This window comes from Biomphalaria glabrata, chromosome 9 (assembly GCF_947242115.1).
Source record: "Biomphalaria glabrata chromosome 9, xgBioGlab47.1, whole genome shotgun sequence".
Classification (NCBI taxonomy): domain Eukaryota; kingdom Metazoa; phylum Mollusca; class Gastropoda; family Planorbidae; genus Biomphalaria; species Biomphalaria glabrata.
The window spans coordinates 18,817,651-18,840,345 of NC_074719.1; the positions used below are offsets into that span (position 1 = coordinate 18,817,651).

The window sequence follows — 22,695 nt, forward strand, 5'->3', positions numbered from 1 at the left end:
AACGTCTTAAAAGACTAACCTCTTGTCTGATCATGATAATTCCAAGTGCTTGCTGAGCGGTGAGTTTGGCCTCTGAGGCTGTTTGCTGTAGCTGGGCCAATGTCTGTGTCACAGTTTGAGACTGTAGAATCAGTTGTTCACTCATGGTGAGTGCAGAGGTCAAGGACACATTCAGTGCACTCACCTGCTGCATAGAATCTGCAAGGAATATTTTTACTGATAAACAATTTTTTACAAATCATTATGAAGTTGTTGATTTTTTAATTAATAAATTCTGAAATATAATATCCTTTACTCTACATAAGGTGTATTCAAGATGCTTAAAAGTTATATAGAAATCCTTTAAAAAAATTTTAAACAGACTTTTCTCTTGACTAAATTGTGCTAAGATATAATTATAATAAAAGCAAATCTTTAAAATGGAAAAAAACAGCTTGGAAACTTAAATAAATATTATATTTTTCTTTACACTTCTTTAGAATACTGATTTAAGTGAAAAACAGACTTATGCTAGTTCTTTAGTATAAAGTTTCAGCACAAAGAACAATATTACATGCCAAAGAGACAGTAAGAATGGCACTAATAATTGTCATGGCTACGCAAAATTCCATGTAGCTTTTGATTCGTCTAGCATGCAACAATGTTAAAAAACATAGGCTTTATAATTTCATATCATCATGTAGCATTACCTTGAACCTTAGCAGTGAAATTAATGAGAGTCAATAAAGTTTTGTTGGCTTCCTGCAACATATTGCTTGCTGTAGCTTGAGAGGATAAAGCCTTTTGGGATGCCACACTGGCCCTATTCTTCCAATCAGCTGCTGTTAATCCTAGAGTTCGAGTACTATTGCTCATATTGTCAGCTATGGGAACAGTAGTCAAGGCATTGACATTGGAAGTATTAAACAAAGCAGACTCAGCAACAACCTGCAATAATGTAATAATAATGCTTAACCTTCCATGGGAAAAAAACTTTAAAACGTGGGAATTTAGAACATGCTAACAAATCCTTTGTAGATAATAGTAAAGCAAAAGTTACTTATTAAATACTGTTAGATAGTAAAAATTACAGAGAATTAGGACAAAAAGTAAATATATACAACTTGAGCTATATTAAATTTGTGATTGATGTGTTCATAAAGAATATGTTAACTTTTAATACATAAGACATAACTTGAGATTTGTGACTGATTAAAATTTACTGTGACTATATGAAAAATATCTATGAATGGATTAAAATTAATATGAAACTGACCACTGAGTGATATGATAATTACCTGTGACTGATAGGAGCTAGTCATGCTCTTTGTTTCAGACATTTTACTAGCAAGACTTGCACTGTCCAGTTTAAAGTTCACAAACTGAGACAGCTTAGACTTCAAGTTAGAGGCAGTAGATAATAAATCATTACTGGTATTTGCTAATTTATGTGCATTGGCCAAGGACTTGATAGCACCACTGACAAGGGCGTTGATTCTGGTATCCAAAGCTAGCAGAATTGATGTATTGTTCTTATGGATCTGATTGGCAGCTTCAGATTTCTAAAACCAAATTAATACTTTTATTATAATTTTCATTATCAAAGTTATGGGTATAGAGTTCCTTTAGAAATCATCCATTTTATAAGCATACATTTCTCCTGACTAAATCATAGTATTAAAACATCACATCACAATGATTTTAGGAAATTTTGTAAGACACAAGTAATAATAATCATGGGTGATTTTTAATCACATTTTATGACATTTCTAAAGCATTCATATAAAGATCACTGTTTTAAATGAACTAAAATAAGTAAATACTTATGCATTTTGTGGTCAAATAAAGAACAAAAAGTAAACATAAATAATCTAAATCAAATCATTAACTGTCATTGATAAGCTCCATAAGAAAAAATACCACAATAATATTAAGATTATCTGTTGAAACAAAATAAGATTTTAGATTAGTTTGCCATATTAGCTCTCGTGTTTATGTTTGTAATGTTATCACAGCGCCTTGAGCCTATATTTTTTTTGTTAACAGCGCTTTATAAATAAAATTATTATTATTATTATTATTATTATTATCTGTCATTGACTACATAATGCACAAAAAAATGTGAACAATACAATAAAAAAAATATTAGAAAAAAATAGAGAGAGGACAGTCTCAATTAGTTAAGCTAAACAACAATTCAGAAATACATCTTTATTGGTAAACAAAAGGCAAAATATTTTTTAGGATTTTTATTTTTAATTTCCTTAAGTATGACTTGTCAGCTATTTAGCAATAATAATAATAATAACATTTTAATTTATAGAGCACTGTTAACAAACAAAGTGTAGGCTGTGATATCATTACAAACACAAACACAAGAGCTAAAATGACAAACTAATCTAGAAAAGTTTTGAACAGATAAGACTTAATGCAATAATTTTTCAAAAATGTCTTATACATGTATTAGTTTTTGTAGAAAAATCATTTCTGTGATACTATTTTATTTAAAGTTAAATGTAAATTGCTTCTCTTACCTGTTGAGCACTAGTTAATAACTGGTTGGCCAAAAACAAAGTATTATTGAGGGTGCTTAGTTCATTGACTATTTGTTGATCAACCAATGAAGAGCTGGCAACCATCATCAAATATTGCTCCACTGTTTTTAAACTAGATGCCAAACTGGACAATTTAGCCTGGCTTACTTGCAGGGAGGCTATACAAAATTGTAAATGATTAAGATTGCACTTAAAACAAGAATATTTAAGGGTAAAGAAAACAAAGAGATTCTTGTTATCTTGTTATTGCCAACTATTTGTCCACTTAACAATGGGACACCACAGTAAAATGGATAAACGATGTGACAAAGCAAAGTCTGACAAGTAAAATGACAAGTTATTATGAGGCGTGCTTTCAGGCATAAAGTGCAATTTGAATAAGAACAAGAGACAAATATAACTAAAACTTGTTCACATGCACAGAAATCTCCAAGGTTTCAAACACTTCAAATCAAACTTGTTCACATGCACAGAAATCTCCAAGGTTTCAAACACTTCAAATCAAACTTGTTCACATGCACAGAAATCTCCAAGATTTCAAACACTTCAAATCAAACTTGTTAAGATGCACAGAATTCTCCAAGGTTTCAAACACTTCAAATCAAACTTGTTCACATGCACAGAAATCTCCAAGGTTTCAAACGCTTCAAATCAAACTTGTTAAGATGCACAGAATTCTCCAAGGTTTCAAACACTTCAAATCAAACTTGTTCACATGCACAGAAATCTCCAAGGTTTCAAACACTTCAAATCAAACTTTTTCACATGCACAGAATTCTCCAAGGTTTCAAACACTTCAAATCAAACTTGTTAAGATGCACAGAATTCTCCAAGGTTTCAAACGCTTCAAATCAAACTTGTTAAGATGCACAGAATTCTCCAAGGTTTCAAACACTTCAAATCAAACTTGTTAAGATGCACAGAATTCTCCAAGGTTTCAAACACTTCAAATCAAACTTGTTAAGATGCACAGAATTCTCCAAGGTTTCAAACACTTCAAATCAAACTTGTTAAGATGCACAGAATTCTCCAAGGTTTCAAACACTTCAAATCAAACTTGTTAAGATGCACAGAATTCTCCAAGGTTTCAAACACTTCAAATCAAACTTGTTAAGATGCACAGAATTCTCCAAGGTTTCAAACACTTCAAATCAAACTTGTTAAGATGCACAGAATTCTCCAAGGTTTCAAACACTTCAAATCAAACTTGTTAAGATGCACAGAATTCTCCAAGGTTTCAAACACTTCAAATCAAACTTGTTAAGATGCACAGAATTCTCCAAGGTTTCAAACACTTCAAATCAAACTTGTTCACATGCACAGAAATCTCCAAGATTTCAAACACTTCAAATCAAACTTGTTAAGATGCACAGAATTCTCCAAGGTTTCAAACACTTCAAATCAAACTTGTTCACATGCACAGAAATCTCCAAGGTTTCAAACGCTTCAAATCAAACTTGTTAAGATGCACAGAATTCTCCAAGGTTTCAAACACTTCAAATCAAACTTGTTCACATGCACAGAAATCTCCAAGGTTTCAAACACTTCAAATCAAACTTTTTCACATGCACAGAATTCTCCAAGGTTTCAAACACTTCAAATCAAACTTGTTAAGATGCACAGAATTCTCCAAGGTTTCAAACGCTTCAAATCAAACTTGTTAAGATGCACAGAATTCTCCAAGGTTTCAAACACTTCAAATCAAACTTGTTAAGATGCACAGAATTCTCCAAGGTTTCAAACACTTCAAATCAAACTTGTTAAGATGCACAGAATTCTCCAAGGTTTCAAACACTTCAAATCAAACTTGTTAAGATGCACAGAATTCTCCAAGGTTTCAAACACTTCAAATCAAACTTGTTAAGATGCACAGAATTCTCCAAGGTTTCAAACACTTCAAATCAAACTTGTTAAGATGCACAGAATTCTCCAAGGTTTCAAACACTTCAAATCAAACTTGTTAAGATGCACAGAATTCTCCAAGGTTTCAAACACTTCAAATCAAACTTGTTAAGATGCACAGAATTCTCCAAGGTTTCAAACACTTCAAATCAAACTTGTTAAGATGCACAGAATTCTCCAAGGTTTCAAACACTTCAAATCAAACTTGTTAAGATGTACAGAAATCTCCAAGGTTTCAAACACTTCAAATCAAACTTGTTCACATGCACAGAATTCTCCAAGGTTTCAAACACTTCAAATCAAACTTGTTAAGATGCACAGAATTCTCCAAGGTTTCAAACACTTCAAATCAAACTTGTTAAGATGCACAGAAATCTCCAAGGTTTCAAACACTTCAAATCAAACTTGTTCACATGCACAGAATTCTCCAAGGTTTAAAACACTTCAAATCAAACTTGTTAAGATGCACAGAATTCTCCAAGGTTTCAAACACTTCAAATCAAACTTGTTAAGATGCACAGAATTCTCCAAGGTTTCAAATGCTTCAAATCAAACTTGTTCACATGCACAGAAATCTCCAAGGTTTCAAACACTTCAAATCAAACTTGTTAAGATGCACAGAATTCTCCAAGGTTTCAAACGCTTCAAATCAAACTTGTTCACATGCACAGAAATCTCCAAGGTTTCAAACACTTCAAATCAAACTTGTTCACATGCACAGAATTCTCCAAGGTTTCAAACACTTCAAATCAAACTTGTTCACATGCACAGAATTCTCCAAGGTTTCAAACACTTCAAATCAAACTTGTTCACATGCACAGAAATCTCCAGGTTTCAAACACTTCAAATCAAACTTGTTCACATGCACAGAAATCTCCAGGTTTCAAACACTTCAAAACCAAATTTTTTCAAAACTTTCACCAACAAAAAACATTTTTCACACACATGAATTTAAAAAAAACAACACATGCATGAGGTTTCAATCAAACCTCACCAAATCCTCCTTCTTCACATAAATGACAAACCTCAAACAAAAGATATCCAACAAATCTTCTTCACATACACTGGATCATACAATGGATACCCTGCCATCCCCCAATTGTCCTGCGAGAGGTTTGGACTTGGAAGTAAATTATCTTCAGCTCTTAAGGAACATCCCTATCATGTAAAACAAAACATTTTATAAATATTTTAATTTTATTTCCTTATTAGGGATGTTTTATTAACCCTAACCCTTAATTCACTGTTATAAACAAGTTAAAGTCAGCACACAAAAAATGTTTCCTTTTTAAAACCCATTACAAAATGTACAAATATTTCTTAGTCTTTGAGGCCGAACATTTTGAACTGATATGGTCTTGCCTTTCATCGTTTCTTGCATACTTACCCAATTTATTGTAAACTGTAACTGTGTTGTTCTCTATAACACTCCTGTAGGAAAGTGCAATTTGAAGGGTAGAGTCAGAGAATGTCATGAGTCTTTCAATGTCAACTGTTGAGTTGTGTTGCATGAAATCTAGCTCTGTTTGCAGGGATAGCAGTGTCCTATTCAGTTCATACACATTTGATTTTATGACAGCTTCAGACAGCTGCATTGAAGTCAACTTTAAGAATGTTACAAAAAGTTAGGTTTTTTTTAGTATTTCATCAAAAGAATAACAACAATCAACAATATAAACTCTTTTTCTTGTACTAATGCTCACATGAAATAGGCTTGTAAATGGTTTGGTAAGGACAGACAGGCATATGAAGCATTGTTTACTGTTATATTTTACAATTTAAAAATTTGGTTAACCTGTCATAACGCTAGACTTATGCACTAAATGCATGATGAATTACTGTCAAATCATCAAAATGTCTTGCTTTTTTTGTCTTCTTGGTCAAAGACATTTCTTTCATTATACAAAGCGATATCACTGTTGAATAGCTGGAATAGTTCCTAGCTAAAACTTATTCCTGCAAGTTTTATTTTTGGTGTGTCATTTTTTAATTAACAAAAATACAATTATTGGGTTAATAAGTATTTTTCTTCAAATTTTGAGGCATGTGTTAAATCTAATTAAAATGCCTATATTTTCAAGAGAAATTATATGCACATATACACTTGCTAACATAACAATACATTAATTACTATTAATCCTCAATCAAGTTGAATAAAATCATGAGCCAGGCTATATTTTGCTTTTAACTTAAGTAAAAAATAAGTAACATACAAAATCAGTCAACTGTTTGGTCTGGTTTGACGCTTCCCAGTAGCGAGTCATGAAGGTTGTGTTTACACTGTTGGCTTGTAAAGCAGAAACATTAGAACTAATGTCTGACTCCAGCTGGTGCAGTGGTAGGATGGCCTCTTTCAGGAGGGAATAGCATGAGTCACATTCTAAAATACAAATATAAAATATACAAGACAAGCTAAAGATTATAATCATATTACTATGTGAAAAGGTAGATTATAATAAAAATAAATCTCTGTTTAACAAAAACTAAGCATTAATAAGCCAGAGGGGTGCACTTAATGAGGTGAAAAACTGTATCAAGATGTACAAGAACAAAAACAAAATAATTTCCAACTAGAGTTCCTATTTAAAAATAGTCTATTACATCACTGACCTATGCATCCAGCTTGTGTGAGATTGTAAAAGTTCTCTTGGCACTGGTCACAAGCTCTGCCCACAACATTGGTAGCACATGTGCACTGACCAGATGTAGTGTTACATACATTAGATGTTGCACCTGGGTCACTGCAGTTACAATCTATATGTTGGAACATTGATTAAAATGTATATCTGTGAGTTATGACAGAATGAACATCAAGTCAATAAAGAAACACATATATGACTTTTCAACAACTTTAAAGACTAATGCATAACTTGTAAGATATGTCTATTCTTGCATGTTTGTAAGATATGTCTATTCTTGACTGCATATTTGTAAGATATGTCTATCCTTTTTTACTGCCCAATGTAATAAGTAGTGGTTGTGTTTTTATTAAAACTTAAAGGACTCCTTAAAAAAGTCTAGCAATGAAATTATTTTCTAAAATAATGACTTATATGGTGTATACAGATATGAATTTCAAAACTGTATGAAAGGCTGCTAGATAAATTTAATTCTTTAGAAATAAATTTTCACTTATTTAATAAGCAAACCAAACTGGCAAGTGTAGAAGAAAATTGTTGTTGCGCACATAAGAAGGTCAGCAGTAGGCATTAAATTGACTTCATTTTAAAATACCTTATTACAAATCTAGGACATTATAGAATAAAAATAACTTCAGCTATTATATACACATATCGTATTATCATCATTTTCTTCAGAATGTTTAGTAATATAAATATTTTATTTTTTTTTGTAAAAAAATAGGTGCAGGTACTTAGTGATGGATTGCCTAACTTTTAACTATTAATAAATTAATAATAAACTACAAGAAAAGTAAAGCTTTTTCCCCACACTGAAAAAGGTGCATGTACGTCGTGCCGGCGCATACCATCACAAAAAAGCACATATATATATATATATAGGCCTACATACATACATATATGTAGTGGGGTAGATACTTGTTCAGGCCACACTGACCACCCTGGTATCTACATGACCTTTTCCCTAGATGGTATCTTATGCTCGCGCATAAAAGGCAAAACAAAATGGACACTATCCATTCTAACAGCATCACTTGTCACTAGTGACTGTAAGCTACTGGACCTGCTTTATCTCCACTGCAAATTGTAACCCTTTTTGTGCCTTGGTTATATCTCTTTCAAGAACATAAGAGACATGTGGAACATGTGAAACATTACATTTTATTGTATGGCTGTAGGTTATTACATTTAACTTTTAATTGTATTGTATAATTTAGCAATAATTTAAACAGAATATCGTTAGAAAACTGACATCTAGATAGGTTCAATGTTTGAAATGTGTTCATGTACTGTACTAGACTAGACCTAGACCTCTCAACCGTACAAGTTATTATGAGAAAGAATTATATTTTGTAAAGTAGGAAACATATAAGATGTTTATTTTCCATTTTGTAAAAGTATTTTTTTTAATCATTCACATAGAATCATAATTGGGTTAACTTGAAAATTTAATATTTTTGGTTCAAGATTATTTATTTATTTATGTATTTTTTTTATTCTTCAATTATTCATTTATATCTAGAGAACTATTTTGTCATTAATGTTTCACATGTTCCACATGTCTCTTATGTTCTTGAAAGAGATATAACCAGTTCTTAGTTATTAAACTGGAATAACTTTTATTTAGACTACATGTTGTGTGTACAAGTAGGTCTAATTATATGTTAGTATTATAGTCTTATACTTCCATATGCAAATTGAGGACGAATTTTGATGCAAGTTATTTTATTTGTCATGTTCAGGTCTTTAGTCTACAATAAAAAAGATTTAAATCAGCCAACAAGTTGTCTTCGTCATTTACATAATTTATTCTTCTGTGCCAAGCCCACCACATATATATATATATAACATCATTCACCTCTGCATCCATCTGCCTGAAGTCCCCAGAAGGTACTCTCACAAGTGTCACACTCAGGACCAATAACATGAGCAGCACACATCTCACAGTGATTCCCAGTAGTGCCATTCCTACAGTCGAGGCACTTCCCTGTCGACTCCTCACAATCTGGTGGGTCAGTAATACCTCTCTTGCTGCAGTTGCAGGCAACACACTGGCTGAAGCTGGAGATGTTGGACAAATCCTCTTTCCTGTAGCCCCGTGAGCATCTCTGACATGACATACCTTAGTGCAGAGAGTACAAGTTAGCATCACTGAAAACAGCTAATTGCTAATCCTTTTTTTTTTTATAACATATTTAAAGCAAAGTAAAGTTCTCTTTTCAGACCTTGCAATTTATGGGTCAAATGATGTTAAGGTCATATGTTTCTATGGCCAATGGTTAATAAGCAGGGTGTCAGGTACCCATTAGAGTTGGGTGGACTCAGGGACACCCTAAAAATCCCAAAATTCAAAATCTCAGTTTTCACCAAGATTCAAACCCAGGACCCCAGGTTCAGAAGCCGAGCCACAACTGCCACCGCACCCCCCACCATAACATATTTGAAATTTAAAAATAATGAGAAATAAAGGTCAATCTGTTAAGATGTATTTTACAATCATTATAGAAAATAATGCTACCTTAGTTCATTTTGAAGTTTAAAATGCCTAAAACTAATTTTAAATTAATATCTGAAACAAACTAGATGCTACATGAAAGCCTTGTGAATTTTAAATGTATTAATGGAATTCTTATCAAAGAGTAGTAACTTTATGGCTTTAAATTTAAAATATATATCTAATAATGTTACTTATTGTATTCTACATTCGTTTTGTTCTTGCATGTGTCCTAGGACTGAAATATTTTATGAAACTCTTTGTTGCCATCGCATGAGACAATTTTCTCATCATAAGTTAACCATTTTGACATGTGTTTTGGATTTGAATGTAACCTTTCAAGTATTCAGTCAGATTAGTAAAGATTACAATAATAGAAAGATTTCTATTATGACCTAGTTAGTTGTAAATAATAGCAGAAAAGGGGTGGGAGGTATCAGTAAGGAAAATGCTGCAAAAAGTCTGGTTGCTTTAACTCTTCTCTCAGTAATTAATTGTCCACATTTCAACGGAATTCTTTATTTTGCTCATTGCTATTACACTGCTATTACTGTTATGATTAAGCTTCAAAAGCTTTGTCGTTTGTTATTAGAAAATGCTTTATTTGATATAAGGGTAATGCATGCTCTTTTTATATAGCACAAAGTAAAGTTTATAAAATCAAATATTAATTTAATTTAATGAGGTCAAATCAACGATTAGGAGAGAAAGAGTTAACGAAAAAAACAACAACAAGAAACCTGTACTATACTGACTAAGTTTCATTTTATCAGCCAATATCTTTTCATTACTTTAGCCTGTCAGATGTTATCATTTAAATTTCATTACTTACCCAAGCTGTATTCACAATACCACAATACTGTTTTCTATTCATGCCTTATTCTTACAAAGTAAACAGTCGTAGCATTCTCACACTAAAATAGTTTTACCTGCTGTGTGTGAAGTATTAGAACAGATACAGTTTTCCACAAAATTAATTTCTGCTAGTGTGGTCCCTACTTTGATTTCTGCCCAGTCTAGTCCAATATAAGATGTAACAATGGGCTGACCATTCCAGAAGGTAATAGGAGTTACTGCAGACAGATTGGCCAGAAGAGCTGAACAAGAAAATAAATGTGAAAATATGTATTATAAAAGAGATTCTCTGATGATAAGTAGTTTTTTAAAATTGATATGAATAATACATAGGCCTATATTTGCTTATAGCCACTTTGTGTTACATCAGTGATTACCACACTGTGCACCACTAATACTGAAGCTTTACAAAGTACTGCCTGGTCATATGGTGTGTACTTTGGACTGTCATCTTATAAGTCCAGGTTTGAATCCCACTTGCAGTCATCTGATTCCATCCTGCAAGTGCTTTGGACTAGGACAAATTATTCTTCATTTCTGAGGGAAAGCTAGGGATGGACTTATAAAACAAACGTTTTACAATTATATTTTACATTAATATGTCTTATCAGTTATGGTACAAATTTAAACATAGATTCTTTATTATAAATAGATAAATTAAGACACTAATTGTTGTTGACCTCCTTTATTCCTAGTGACTATGGTTCAACTGGTAGAACACCTCTTCATGTGACTGTGGAGCCCTATTTTGGAGAGACACTCCTGTTCACATAAAACGCAAGTTCAGATGGCTTTCACTTAGGTGGTAGAGAAGTCATCCATTTTTTGTTTGACATGCTTTTCTTCTAGAGCTGAAGCCCATGTTTTTTTGCTGTCCTTTGTTTTCTTGGTAACCATCTCTCTCCACGCAGTGTGGCCTATGGCTATGTCTTCAAAATGGAAGACATTAATAAAGACATTGAATCACGTTTTGAAACCATAAAGTTACACATTAATTAATGTACCTAAGAAATCTTGAGCTGTGGGTTGGATACTGCTTTCTGGACCATCCATCATCCAGTTTTGTTCCAGTAGACGAATGACAAGACTCAGAGATCCAGATGGACCAATCACTGTACTGTTTGGTGCAATGTAATGAACAACTTTACCTTCAAGAGTAAATTTTTTTTTGAAATTAGATTTATACAGAAATGTTCATTTAGACATTGGAAATTTAAGTTGCAACATACAGAAAACTAGCATATTCAAGGTAAAAAAAAAATTAATACCAGATCCAGAAAGAGACAAAATAATTTGATTGCTAAGGTCTATATTCCAAGTAGAAGTAAATTTAATTGTTAGCAGTTGACCATATGACCAGTGACGATCTCCAAAAAGTGCTGTGAAATCTCCAGAAGGATTTGCTACTTGTAAACTGCATTAAAAAAATGAAGTAAATATTATTAAAAAAATATACTGGAAGCTATTTCTTTAATTTTTTTTCTCTAAAATTTTATTCGTTATTTCTTTTACTGCCTCCAAAATGCCTCCAATAGCTATATGTACTTAAAAAAAAACAAGAAAAAATAGATAAAACTAAAAAAAAATATTTTGAGTATCTTTCTTGATGCTATATTGTCATAGTCATTACAATTATTACAATTTCATAAATTTGCCAACATTTTTTAAAACATACATATTTAATGTCAATGAAATATTTAACTAAATGTATAAATATTACTATAGAAAATAAATATATAATTATACAATACTTTGGACAGTTGAAACTATATAAATATACATGAATATAAATTTTAACAAACTTAACATGAAATTGTGAATTATGTTTACATAGAGTATAGCTAGCAAATTTAAAACTTAAGATCAAATTAAAATTTAAATTAAAAGACTAATGAAAGTTTACATACAGCTTTGCCACGTAGCCAACAGCAGAAGTACAATAGTTGCTATGGTTAAAACAGAAGCATGGTTGACAGCCTTTGGGATTGGTTTCAGCTAGGTTGAAGAATCCAGCTTTACACAAGTTGCATTTAGAGCCTTCAACATTATTTCTACAGTTACAGGCTCCCGTTATCTGATGACAAGTCACATTTAGTGAACCAGATGATGAGCAATTACATGAGCTGGAAATAAAATAAAAGAGAAAAACAAAAGTCAATTGAATGTATCTCAACCTAAAGTAAACAATAAAGAAACAGCATTAGATTTGCACCCCATTTTATGGCAAAGTTGTCATGCACAGGCAACTCTATATATTCTCTTGCACCTTGATTTAGAATGTAGCTATGTATTAAGACCCTTCTTTGACTCAAGCTTTTTTACAATTGTTTTCTTTCTACGTTCACTCTTTCTTTTTACCATTTGACATTTAGGCCCTGTTTGTCATAAAAATAGTAATAAGAAGACTTCTGAGAGCATAGTAAGAAAAGTTCCCCTTTCAGACCTAGTGATCTATCTTATCTTATCTTCTTATCTTATATAATACAGACATTACTTCAAAAAAGAAAATTATTGCGTTATGCATTCAGTCATCCATATTAACCAATGACCTAAATTCTGCCATGTCAATGGTTTTCCTGGCTAGCTCAGGCAACCCATTCCATGCTCTAATAGCACTAGGGAAGAAGGAGTATTTGTACAAATTTGTCCTAGCATATGAGACGAGGAATGTGCCTTTATCTTTGTGTCTTTCTGAGTATTTTATTAAATTTTGTTTTTGTATTTGAAGATTATGATTCAGTGTTTTATGTATAATTGCTAATTTACTTTTGCATCTTCTGTCCTGAAGACTTTCTAAATTTAGTGATTTAACTAAAGGTGTTACTCTAGTCAAATATGAATATTTGTTATGAATCTCACTGCTCTATTTTGTGTCTGTTCCAGTTTCTTAATGTTTTCTTGAGTTGAGAGGTCCCAAACAGAGGATGCATATTCTATTATTGGCCTAACCAAGGTTAAATAACATTTTAGTTTTATGTTCTTATTTGATTTATAGAAATTTCTTTTAATAAATCCTAATGCTTTGTTTGATTTTTTGATAGTTTCATCAATATGGGGATTTCATGAAAGTTTTTCATTTATTATAACACCTAGGTATTTTGCGTTTTTAGTTTGTGTTACTGGTCTATAAGGCAAATGATGTAAAGGTCAAACACCAATGGAGCGATTATATTTTCTGTAGTAAAGAAGATGAGAGAGAACAATATTTTTCAGAACTAAGTATAAAATATTGTTTGTATAGTTGCTGGTCTGAGCAGATGGGCTTTATCTTGCATTCCCAACATATTGTAATGAATCTCACTATTCAGGCTCTCTGCAAGTGCACCGAATGACATTAACAACTCATAGAGCATGACAACTCATTAACATAAAACTTTAATGTCCAATAAATCACAGCCAATACTGTACTACAGCACTATTGGCAACACATAACTCTGAGCTGACTCGTAGATCGGGAAGTTGTGACTGACTCGACTCTGATACCTTTGCTCTTCATATATAATGGCCTTCTAGAACTGGACGGAACAACACTCAACCCTTCTAGGTGGTCACCCAACTATATTTGACATGACTGGCCAGAGTACTATTCACTTTAGATGTTTCTTTAAACTTCGCCAGCCATTCCAGTTGATGGTCTAGGTCTAGGCTCCTCATGGTTGAACACTCATCTAGCGCTGGCTTGGAGCTCTTTGCATCAGCTGACTACACACTCATTACTACTATTTTCATAGCACTAGTAGATATTGCATTAAGAATTAGATTTTGGGATTTTGGCATTTAGTCACTGAGACATAAAACAGATAAGTGCATAAGAAAAAAAAAGATTAAATACAAAAAACAACAAAATTTGATTCCAGTTTACTAGTGAATACTTTTGACTAAAAAAAAATATTCTACTGTTAACTAAAGAATTTTCCAAAATATTTGATGCGTAAATTATCTAAATCGATAAAACTTTTTTTTTGCAAAATAAAACATATAAATATTGTAAATTAAAAAAAAATTAATAGTATAGATCTAAGTTTATATAACGTACCTGCAACCATTTGGTCCAAAGCCATAAAACCCATCTTTGCAAGCATCACACTTCAGCCCAGTGACAGTGTCTTTACATGGGCACTGGCCAGTCTCATCACACTGTAGGCTTGTACTGCCATCAACACTACAGTTGCAAGGTGAACATCCCTGACCACTCTCTATGCCAAAGTAGTTGGGCAGGCAGTGGCTGCATGTGCCATCTATCCTGATACTGGTACCATTGTTGTCCAGTGCTGAGGTTACATTGCCTTGAAGGATGTTTTTTTTACATGAACATCTTCCATTAGGGTCACAAGAGCCAGTTTCTGCTCCTTTAGGATGGCAATTGCATGCTGAAATAGACAAACATATAGTTTATAGCTGAGATTTAGTTCAAGTTGAAAACCATATAATTATGTATGCAGTACACAATGACCAAAACGCAATTACATTCACAATGACTAAAGACAATAAGTAGAATCAATTCATTTCAAATTCTGACCACTAAAAATGTTTTTTTTTTATTAAAGAGAAGGATTAGTTTTATGATCTGCCTCATACACAACAAGGAATCAATGCAAATTAATTAAAGAATAATTAATTACCAATTGTTAATTAAATAATTAGTAAATTTTTTTTATTGATGCTTGAGTTGTCAGTTAAAAGAAATAATTGTGCAACATTTTAGCTTGATCCAAGATTGGGTGTCAGAGAAATAACGTGTACAAAACTTTTTACCAGGTTAACAGAATGAGTTGATATAAGCTTTGTAAAAATGTCTTAAACCACATAAAACCCATGCTTGAAACCTTCTTTTAGCTCTTGTTGCTAGTTTGCAAGTTCTAAAGAAGGGTTTCAGAAGACCATAACAACATTCATTATAATTTAGTTAGAATAAGGTGCTAAACATTTATTGGGAGGAAGAAGAAAAGAAAAAGGAAATAAAAAAGAATATCTCACCCTGTAGCAAAAAAAATCTGTTGGGGTCAGATCCAGATTTATTAATTACACTAGTGAGCCATTGAATTCATCAAAGTAACCATATCCTGCATAGGGAGGGTAATCTGGTTCTGGTATGAATACTGGATTGTCATAACGTCCAATGAAAGAGTAATCTCGTTTTGGTATGAAGATGGAAATTTCACTCAATGTGTCATAATCTGGTTCAGGAATAAAAATTGGTTTGTCTCTGCCATTTCTTGTTCTGTAATAATCAGGTTCAGTAGAGAAAGAAGAGTTATCTCCTTTGTGTTTTGGTGTGTCATAATCTGGATCTGGGATGAAAGATGGGTTATCCACCCCATATCTGGATGTATCATGATAAGGTTCAGGAATAAAAGTTGGACTGTCCCTTCCATACATTAATGGAGGTGGCAGAATTTTGTCTAAAAGACTGCTTTTTCTAGCTGGCTTGTTCTTTCTAGCTGGTTTCTGAGGTGATTTCTTCAAAGGTTTATTTGGGGATTTGCTCAGATGTTGAAATTTGATTTTATGATGCTCATTTGTTTGTGGTATTTTTCCATCATTATCATAGTCTGTCAAACGTAAATCAGACATAGGCCTCCAATGAGTCAGCCTAGTACTGTCATTAGCATGATAATTTTTATTTCTTGATGGTGACTTTCTCAGATATAAATCTTTATCAACATCAGGTCTGAAATCAACTTGTAGAGGGTCTTCTGGAAGGGACAGTCTGATGTACCTTTCTTCTAGCTTGGGTTTGACTGCGTTGAAAACATTTGACTTATTAAGATTGGATATGGGTTTCTTTTTACGGTCTAAACTGCTGGCATTGTCATCTGAAGCAATGTAAAATTTAGGCCGGGAATATGGAGATTCAAAAACGCTGTCAGACTCTTTGTCAGATGCAGCAAGAGCTGTCAACTGCTCATGGGGGTCTACTAAATCTTCTATCAGGTGGCTATGCTGGTCATAAATATTTCCCCTGTACAACCGGCTGTTGGGGTCTCCTAGGCCTAGTTGAGTCATCAAGTAAAGGCCCTGTGTCACTGTTTTCTTTTTCCTTTTCCTCTTTATTGCCAAGCAACACCAGATGAGAAGCACAATGATGCAGACAAACAAGGCTGCACATATAACGATCAGTGCAATGTAACCACCAGAAAGACCACTATCACTACTGCTAACTACTGTAACATTTGTGGCAGGTGTAGTAGTGTTGGGACTAGCAGTGGTAGTGCTGATATTAATAACTTCTATAGCACAAGGTAGGACAGGGCAGCCTGTTGTAAAAAAAATAGCACCATTAGTGGTGTGCACTCAAATGTTTTTAAAACTATTGACTTTATTAAATACTTTTACTATTCAAAATAAATTATACTATACTCTATAGAAAATAGTTATACTATATTGAAATATAAAATAACTATTTTGTATAGAGTCATTGTAATTGTTTTTGTAAGCACTATTTTTAAGTCCTACAAATTTTTTGCGTAATACTTATTTTAAATTCATTGGCTGCCCTGCCTTAATTAATATTTTACTTTCAAGATGGTCAGACTTGTTTTGGAAAATAATCTAATTCTAGAAATGAAAGAAAAAGTTAATAAATAAATGAATGGAATCTGACTAAATTCTGCTTTTTCCACAAACATAAAACAAATAAATACAACGCAAATAATAAAAAGCACAAATCTACTGCTTCTATGTCTACTGTTAAAGAACTGGAATTAAAAATTAAACTTACGGGAGCACCCATTGTCTGTGAAATTGAAATATCCAGGAGTGCAGATATCACAAGTTTGCCCAGAGACACCTGACTTACATTGACACTGGCCACCAAGTTCCTGACAAGCTATAGTAGTAACAGAGCTGATGGCTTGGCAACCACAGGCTGAAATATTAAAAAAATGGTTTTCCTCATCAGAGTATTACATAAGCAAGCTTTGATTTAATGTAAATTCATATGAAATCAATTTTTTAATTGGGCATGAATTTGTTGCCTGTACCAGCCAGGAAAACCAATGACTTTACAGAGTTTAAGTCTCTAATAATCAAGCATGACTATATTAGCCCATGGATATATGTAGGACAAAATTATCTTCTCTTTTCAAGGAACATCTGAAATTTATTAGTTAAGAATAAAAGCAATATTATAATAATGGATACATATATTGAGCTCTGTTTATATCATTATCTTCTTTAAAAGACTTTTTAAAAATTAAAATGTTAATAAAGTTTAACAATACAATAACAATAAATCTACAGAGCAGATGATGTAAAGGTAATCTTTTTCAGTGGCCATGGTTAGGGAATGTCATGTTACTTTTCCCCAACTAATGTAAAGTACCCACTAGAGCTGGGTAGACTCAGAGGCACCTTAAAGATCTCGAAATTAAAAAATCTGATACAGAAGCCAAGCGCCTTTCCACTACTGTGCACAATTCAACTTATCATAACTTACATTTAGATCCATTAAAGAGCTCTGCCCCAACAGAGAACAGAATATCATGACAGGAAGTTGTTAAAGTGATCTGCCTTGTCAGGAGGGATGAAAGTTGTTGTAGGCATGTCAAGTACATCTCTTGGGTTATTGTTTTGTTTTCTGGAAAAACAGAAGAAAGAACTAGTTGGTTTTTTTTTAAACTGAGTGCTGACAGTTAATTAAAAATGTTTGCATTACTTACAAAGAATTATTTAATTTGCAGAAATAATAGTAAATAAATAACAATAAAACTAAGGTACAGACGTCGCTACTACAGATACAGTTATATTCTTACAAATCAAAGAATGAATTAGAAATGTATACACTCTAGCCTACTTTAAAAAATTGACATTAACAATGGTAACAGACTCACTCTCTCTTTCATACTTTCTAACTTTTTTTTCACTCTATTAGATTGCATCATCACATTGGAGAAAGCATTTGGTAGTCTGCTCCATCCAACCATTACAAATATAAAAGAACTAAAACCTAGGTATGAGCTTCATATATTACATCACAAACAAACACTGACCTAAAATTCTTTCACAATAGAGACACAGACACTTATATAAATTATTAACATTAAAAGACACATATATATATATATAAAGAATCACCCTTTGTGTCAGGATTTTGTGATTTTACCATCACAAAAGAGATACAAGACACCGATGGCAAAGACAAACAGACACAAACATTCTTTTGTTCCCCTGGCAATCAAATCATTAAATAAGAACAATCTGATATAAACTTTGTCACATGTAAATTATGAGTGCGCATGGTGTGAATGTACACTTTGGTTTCTTATAGTTATAATGTTTTTTGTTTGGTGTAATGCACAAATTGTAAGACAAATTTCCATACGTACAATAAAGATTATTATTATTATTATTCTGTTTCTGCTTTTTAGTAGTTTGTTCTTTAAGATAAAAATAGAAGACCATGAAGACCATAATTAGCCATTGCATAAACAATATCTTAAAGCACAATGAAGAAAGCAGTGAAACTGGGGGTTTAATGAAGAGAGTATCTAACAGACAAAAGAATTGTTTAAAATCCTTAAAAAAAACAACAAAGCTTATGTAAGGGAAAGAGCTCCACTTACTATAAATATATCTCTCAATAATATTGATGTTATTTTACCTTATTCAATATCACACAAAATAATTAATTACCAATAATTAATTGATAAACTGGTTAATTTTTAAATTGATTCATGTTAAGGAAATTATTTTCACAGGACAAAGTAGGACTTTGCATTTGATTCAGAAATAGCCAATACTACATTTGGTTTCAGAAAACATAACTTAAAAACTGTCTTTTAATATAATGTTAAAAGTTTCAGATAAAGTTATTTTGAGCAATTAAGAGAATGAAAAAAAATTGCTTTTAGTTTTTGAGATATAAATGTGACCAATGGACAGACAGACAGCACAAGACAATAGCTGTTTTTCCCAAATTCTTTAATAAAATGGATTTTCAAAAGCTTAACAATTGATTTAGCAGCATGCCAAAGGCAATGCTTTCATAAGGGCCAGTAACTCACCAGCTGCTACATAAACACCAAAACTTGTTGCACCATCTGCAGAAGTGAGTGTTGGTAACAGAAGCAGAGAATCGATTGTGATCATTGATCCTGGAAATTTCAATGATACACAAGTTTATTTTTAAACAAATACTTATCACAATTAGATAGAAACTTTAAAGTAATGTAAGTACTGATAGCAAATCAAATAATGTAGTCTCAAACTTTTAACACTTCAAAGTACCCTTCTAAGTACGTCAGTGTAAGGGGCAGGCATATTTAATTATTTTTGCTTTTCCCATAAACCATATCTGTAAAGATTGTTTCAGTTCAAAACATAAAATTTACTTTTTTTTAATATCTTTTAAGGAAAATATTATTTAGTACACACTGCTGTTTAAGACAATGAAGTAAAATTGATGATTAAATACAAAAGCAGAAAAAATTAGAGAAAAGTAGAAGAGATGTTTTGTATTACGATGAGATTAAAGGTCTACCTGATGATGATACTCCATTGACTGTGGCTGATAAGTTTCCTGACAGACTTGTCTCAGTTGAATACAAAAGTAATGTTAAATTGTAGGCACATCGAGCATCTATTGTTACATTCTGTGGCTGTGATAACACTGCCAAAGATTTACCTGCAAGGATATATCCATGAGTTACAACTTACATGGAGAATACTTTTCAAAAATATTTATTAATGTTGCTAAGCACAGAAATAAAAATTATTTTCTATTTTTTTTACATAAATATTACTACAGCATAATATTTTTTAAATTTATAAAGTGACTTAATTTTTTAAGAGTTTTAATTTTGGTTACTCTCATTTAGCATTTTTAATTCATTTTATTTTATCAAGTTTTTTTTTTTTTTGTTTGGTAACAATCTTTATCCAAGATTTTTTTTATTTGTGGTAGAGATTCAGGTATCTGTGTCCATTTTCTAATGCTAAACAAAATGTATGAGCATCTAAGTAACAAAATGTATATTTTATGTACCAATTTGTTAATGATACTTGGTCTTTTAATAAAGGAAGTTTTGTGTATTCAGTTGTTGTTATTGTTTTTTGTTGTCAAAATTGTTATTAAACTGAAACTTTTCTGTAGTAATGGTTTAGTATAAATTCAACTTTCACCCTTAAAATGAATTATCATTTAACAATTGGAGCTTCAAAGTTGCCATGGACATTTCATTTCTTCACTGATATTAACTGCGAACATAATGTAAGAGTATCCTTAAGTTGTAATCCACTATCAACTTACCAGGAGTAAATTTAATGTCCACCTGTTCAGTCTGTCCAATGAAAGGACATACAGGTGAAATAGCTTGACCAAGTTGTAAACTTAAAAGTGTTAGATCAGCTGTAGTGTTGCCAGAGACTTGTAATTTAACTGTTCCAGAAAGAGCTGAACTGTTGGTAGAGTACCTCACAGCCAGAATGTAAGGCCTACATGTTTTCAAAAGAGATAACATACTATTGAAATAGCAATGAATTGATTGAATAAAAGAACAACAACTAGTAAATATTAATAGCTCATTAAGTTAATTTGCAAACATTAAAAGATTGTGTAGATGTTATTTTAGCAGCTATATTTTTCTGTGAATAAAAAAAATATTTTATAGTAATATTCTTATTAGTTTTTGGTGCTAACTGTTTTATCAGCAAATATTAAAATTTACATTCTTATTAAGGAGAAAAATAAGTTTCTGAATGTTTTGTACAAATAAAATGCTGATTGTGATAAAAAATGATAATTAAAGGTAATATTTTTCCATTTATTTTTTGTGATACAAATTTGAATTGTTAACAAAATCATGAAAATAAAATATGAATGTTATGTTTACTTTAGTATTGGAGCATAAAGTAGGAACTGATTTTTTAAATTATACTTGTTCTTAGAGCATATAAAAGAGTTCAGCTGTTTGATATGAAGTGAGTAAAATATCCTATACTATAGTTTGAATATATATGATCCTTGTGAATAAAGAAAATGTCACTATCAATTAATGTTTTTTCTTACATAACTATACTTTTAAGCTTTCAGATAATGTTGATGTTGCACTGCAGCTGATGCTTTATTCCGCAAAAAAAATCTCTGCCCTGCATTGTTTTAGTCCTCAGAGTTGTCATTGTTTTTTGTTTTGTAATTAAAACTAAAAATATATCTCACCATTGTATATTCTTCTGAACATGTCCACCTACAACAGGCTCAAAATCTACACTGACAGTTCCATTGAACAAATCACACACTGCAAAGCTGGTCCCATCAAAAGGTGTTTGGTCTGTATATAAGTCACTAATTATCCGACAGCCACCTGTCACAGGTTGATATATCAAAGTGTCTAAGGATGGCACATAGGTACCTGTCAATAGAAACAATTTGTTTGAATATCTTACAATTGAAAATATTAGGACTTTCAACTTTACGTTTAGTTATTTGCCATGACTGCTCCAGTATTGCTTTCATTACTAAAGTGATAGATGCTATAGTCACATTTGATAGAAAGACAAAAAACAAAAGTCATTGAAAAAAAATAAAAAATTTAGTAAACAAAATGAAGTGACTGTAAACATTGTGAAGATGGAAGCATTTGACAAAATATTATGGGAGAGTCAATAGATCTTGTCTTTGTTAATAAAATAAAATAAGCCAGATGTATTTTAAATATAATGTAATTAATTATAATGAACTAAAATGAACTATTTTTTGATGAACCTTTTATTTTAACTTATTTTGAAATAAGAAAAGTCTAAAAAGAATAATTTCAAAAAGATTTTTTTTGTCAGACTTGGCTAGCACATTAACATTCAATACTTATTTGTTGTTTTTAAAACAACATGGACAATTACATTCTATTGTCGCAAATGATAAGATTACATCAATATTTAGTGATGTTTGATACAATTAAAAATAACTTGAGAATTTTACTGACCTTTTTTAAAAAAATATTAATATTAGTTTCTAACATTTTCTAAAGTGGGCTTTATTGTTTTTTAACTTGTGTTCTATAGTTGAAATAATTAATTTAAAACATAAAAAAGAAAGCCATAACCAGAAGATCAGGATAAGGTTCTTTATTGTGTTACAACTGTAGTTTCTCACCTTTGGCAGGTAGTGTGCACTTGGCTTCAGTTATATTAGCTCTACAGGCACATACCCCAGTCACTTTGTCACAAACTGGAGACACTGCACCTCCCTTATCACAATTACAGTTAGAGCATTCCTTCATGAAAGATGAATAGTTAGCATCACACATTAGTTTAAATACAATAACAAAATTTA

General features: G+C 31.8%; 1 protein-coding gene across 1 annotated transcript in view; it reads right to left on the minus strand.

Moving 5' to 3' along the window:
* Positions 1–22,695, minus strand: part of LOC106065167 (laminin subunit alpha-5-like) — a 33,619-nt gene that overhangs the window by 4,596 nt on the left and 6,328 nt on the right. Inside the window, exons 8-27 of the mRNA XM_013223927.2 lie at positions 22,516–22,636; positions 21,583–21,775; positions 20,674–20,858; positions 19,906–20,049; positions 19,430–19,519; positions 17,863–18,003; positions 17,146–17,292; positions 14,461–14,794; positions 12,332–12,547; positions 11,693–11,838; positions 11,429–11,572; positions 10,499–10,666; positions 8,934–9,197; positions 7,047–7,190; positions 6,650–6,816; positions 5,824–6,040; positions 2,514–2,692; positions 1,278–1,541; positions 690–927; positions 20–198 (exon numbers count right to left, since the gene is read on the minus strand). Of these exons, the coding sequence (XP_013079381.2) occupies positions 20–198; positions 690–927; positions 1,278–1,541; positions 2,514–2,692; positions 5,824–6,040; positions 6,650–6,816; positions 7,047–7,190; positions 8,934–9,197; positions 10,499–10,666; positions 11,429–11,572; positions 11,693–11,838; positions 12,332–12,547; positions 14,461–14,794; positions 17,146–17,292; positions 17,863–18,003; positions 19,430–19,519; positions 19,906–20,049; positions 20,674–20,858; positions 21,583–21,775; positions 22,516–22,636 (3,681 nt within the window). The remainder of the gene's footprint in view (positions 1–19; positions 199–689; positions 928–1,277; positions 1,542–2,513; positions 2,693–5,823; positions 6,041–6,649; positions 6,817–7,046; positions 7,191–8,933; positions 9,198–10,498; positions 10,667–11,428; positions 11,573–11,692; positions 11,839–12,331; positions 12,548–14,460; positions 14,795–17,145; positions 17,293–17,862; positions 18,004–19,429; positions 19,520–19,905; positions 20,050–20,673; positions 20,859–21,582; positions 21,776–22,515; positions 22,637–22,695) is intronic.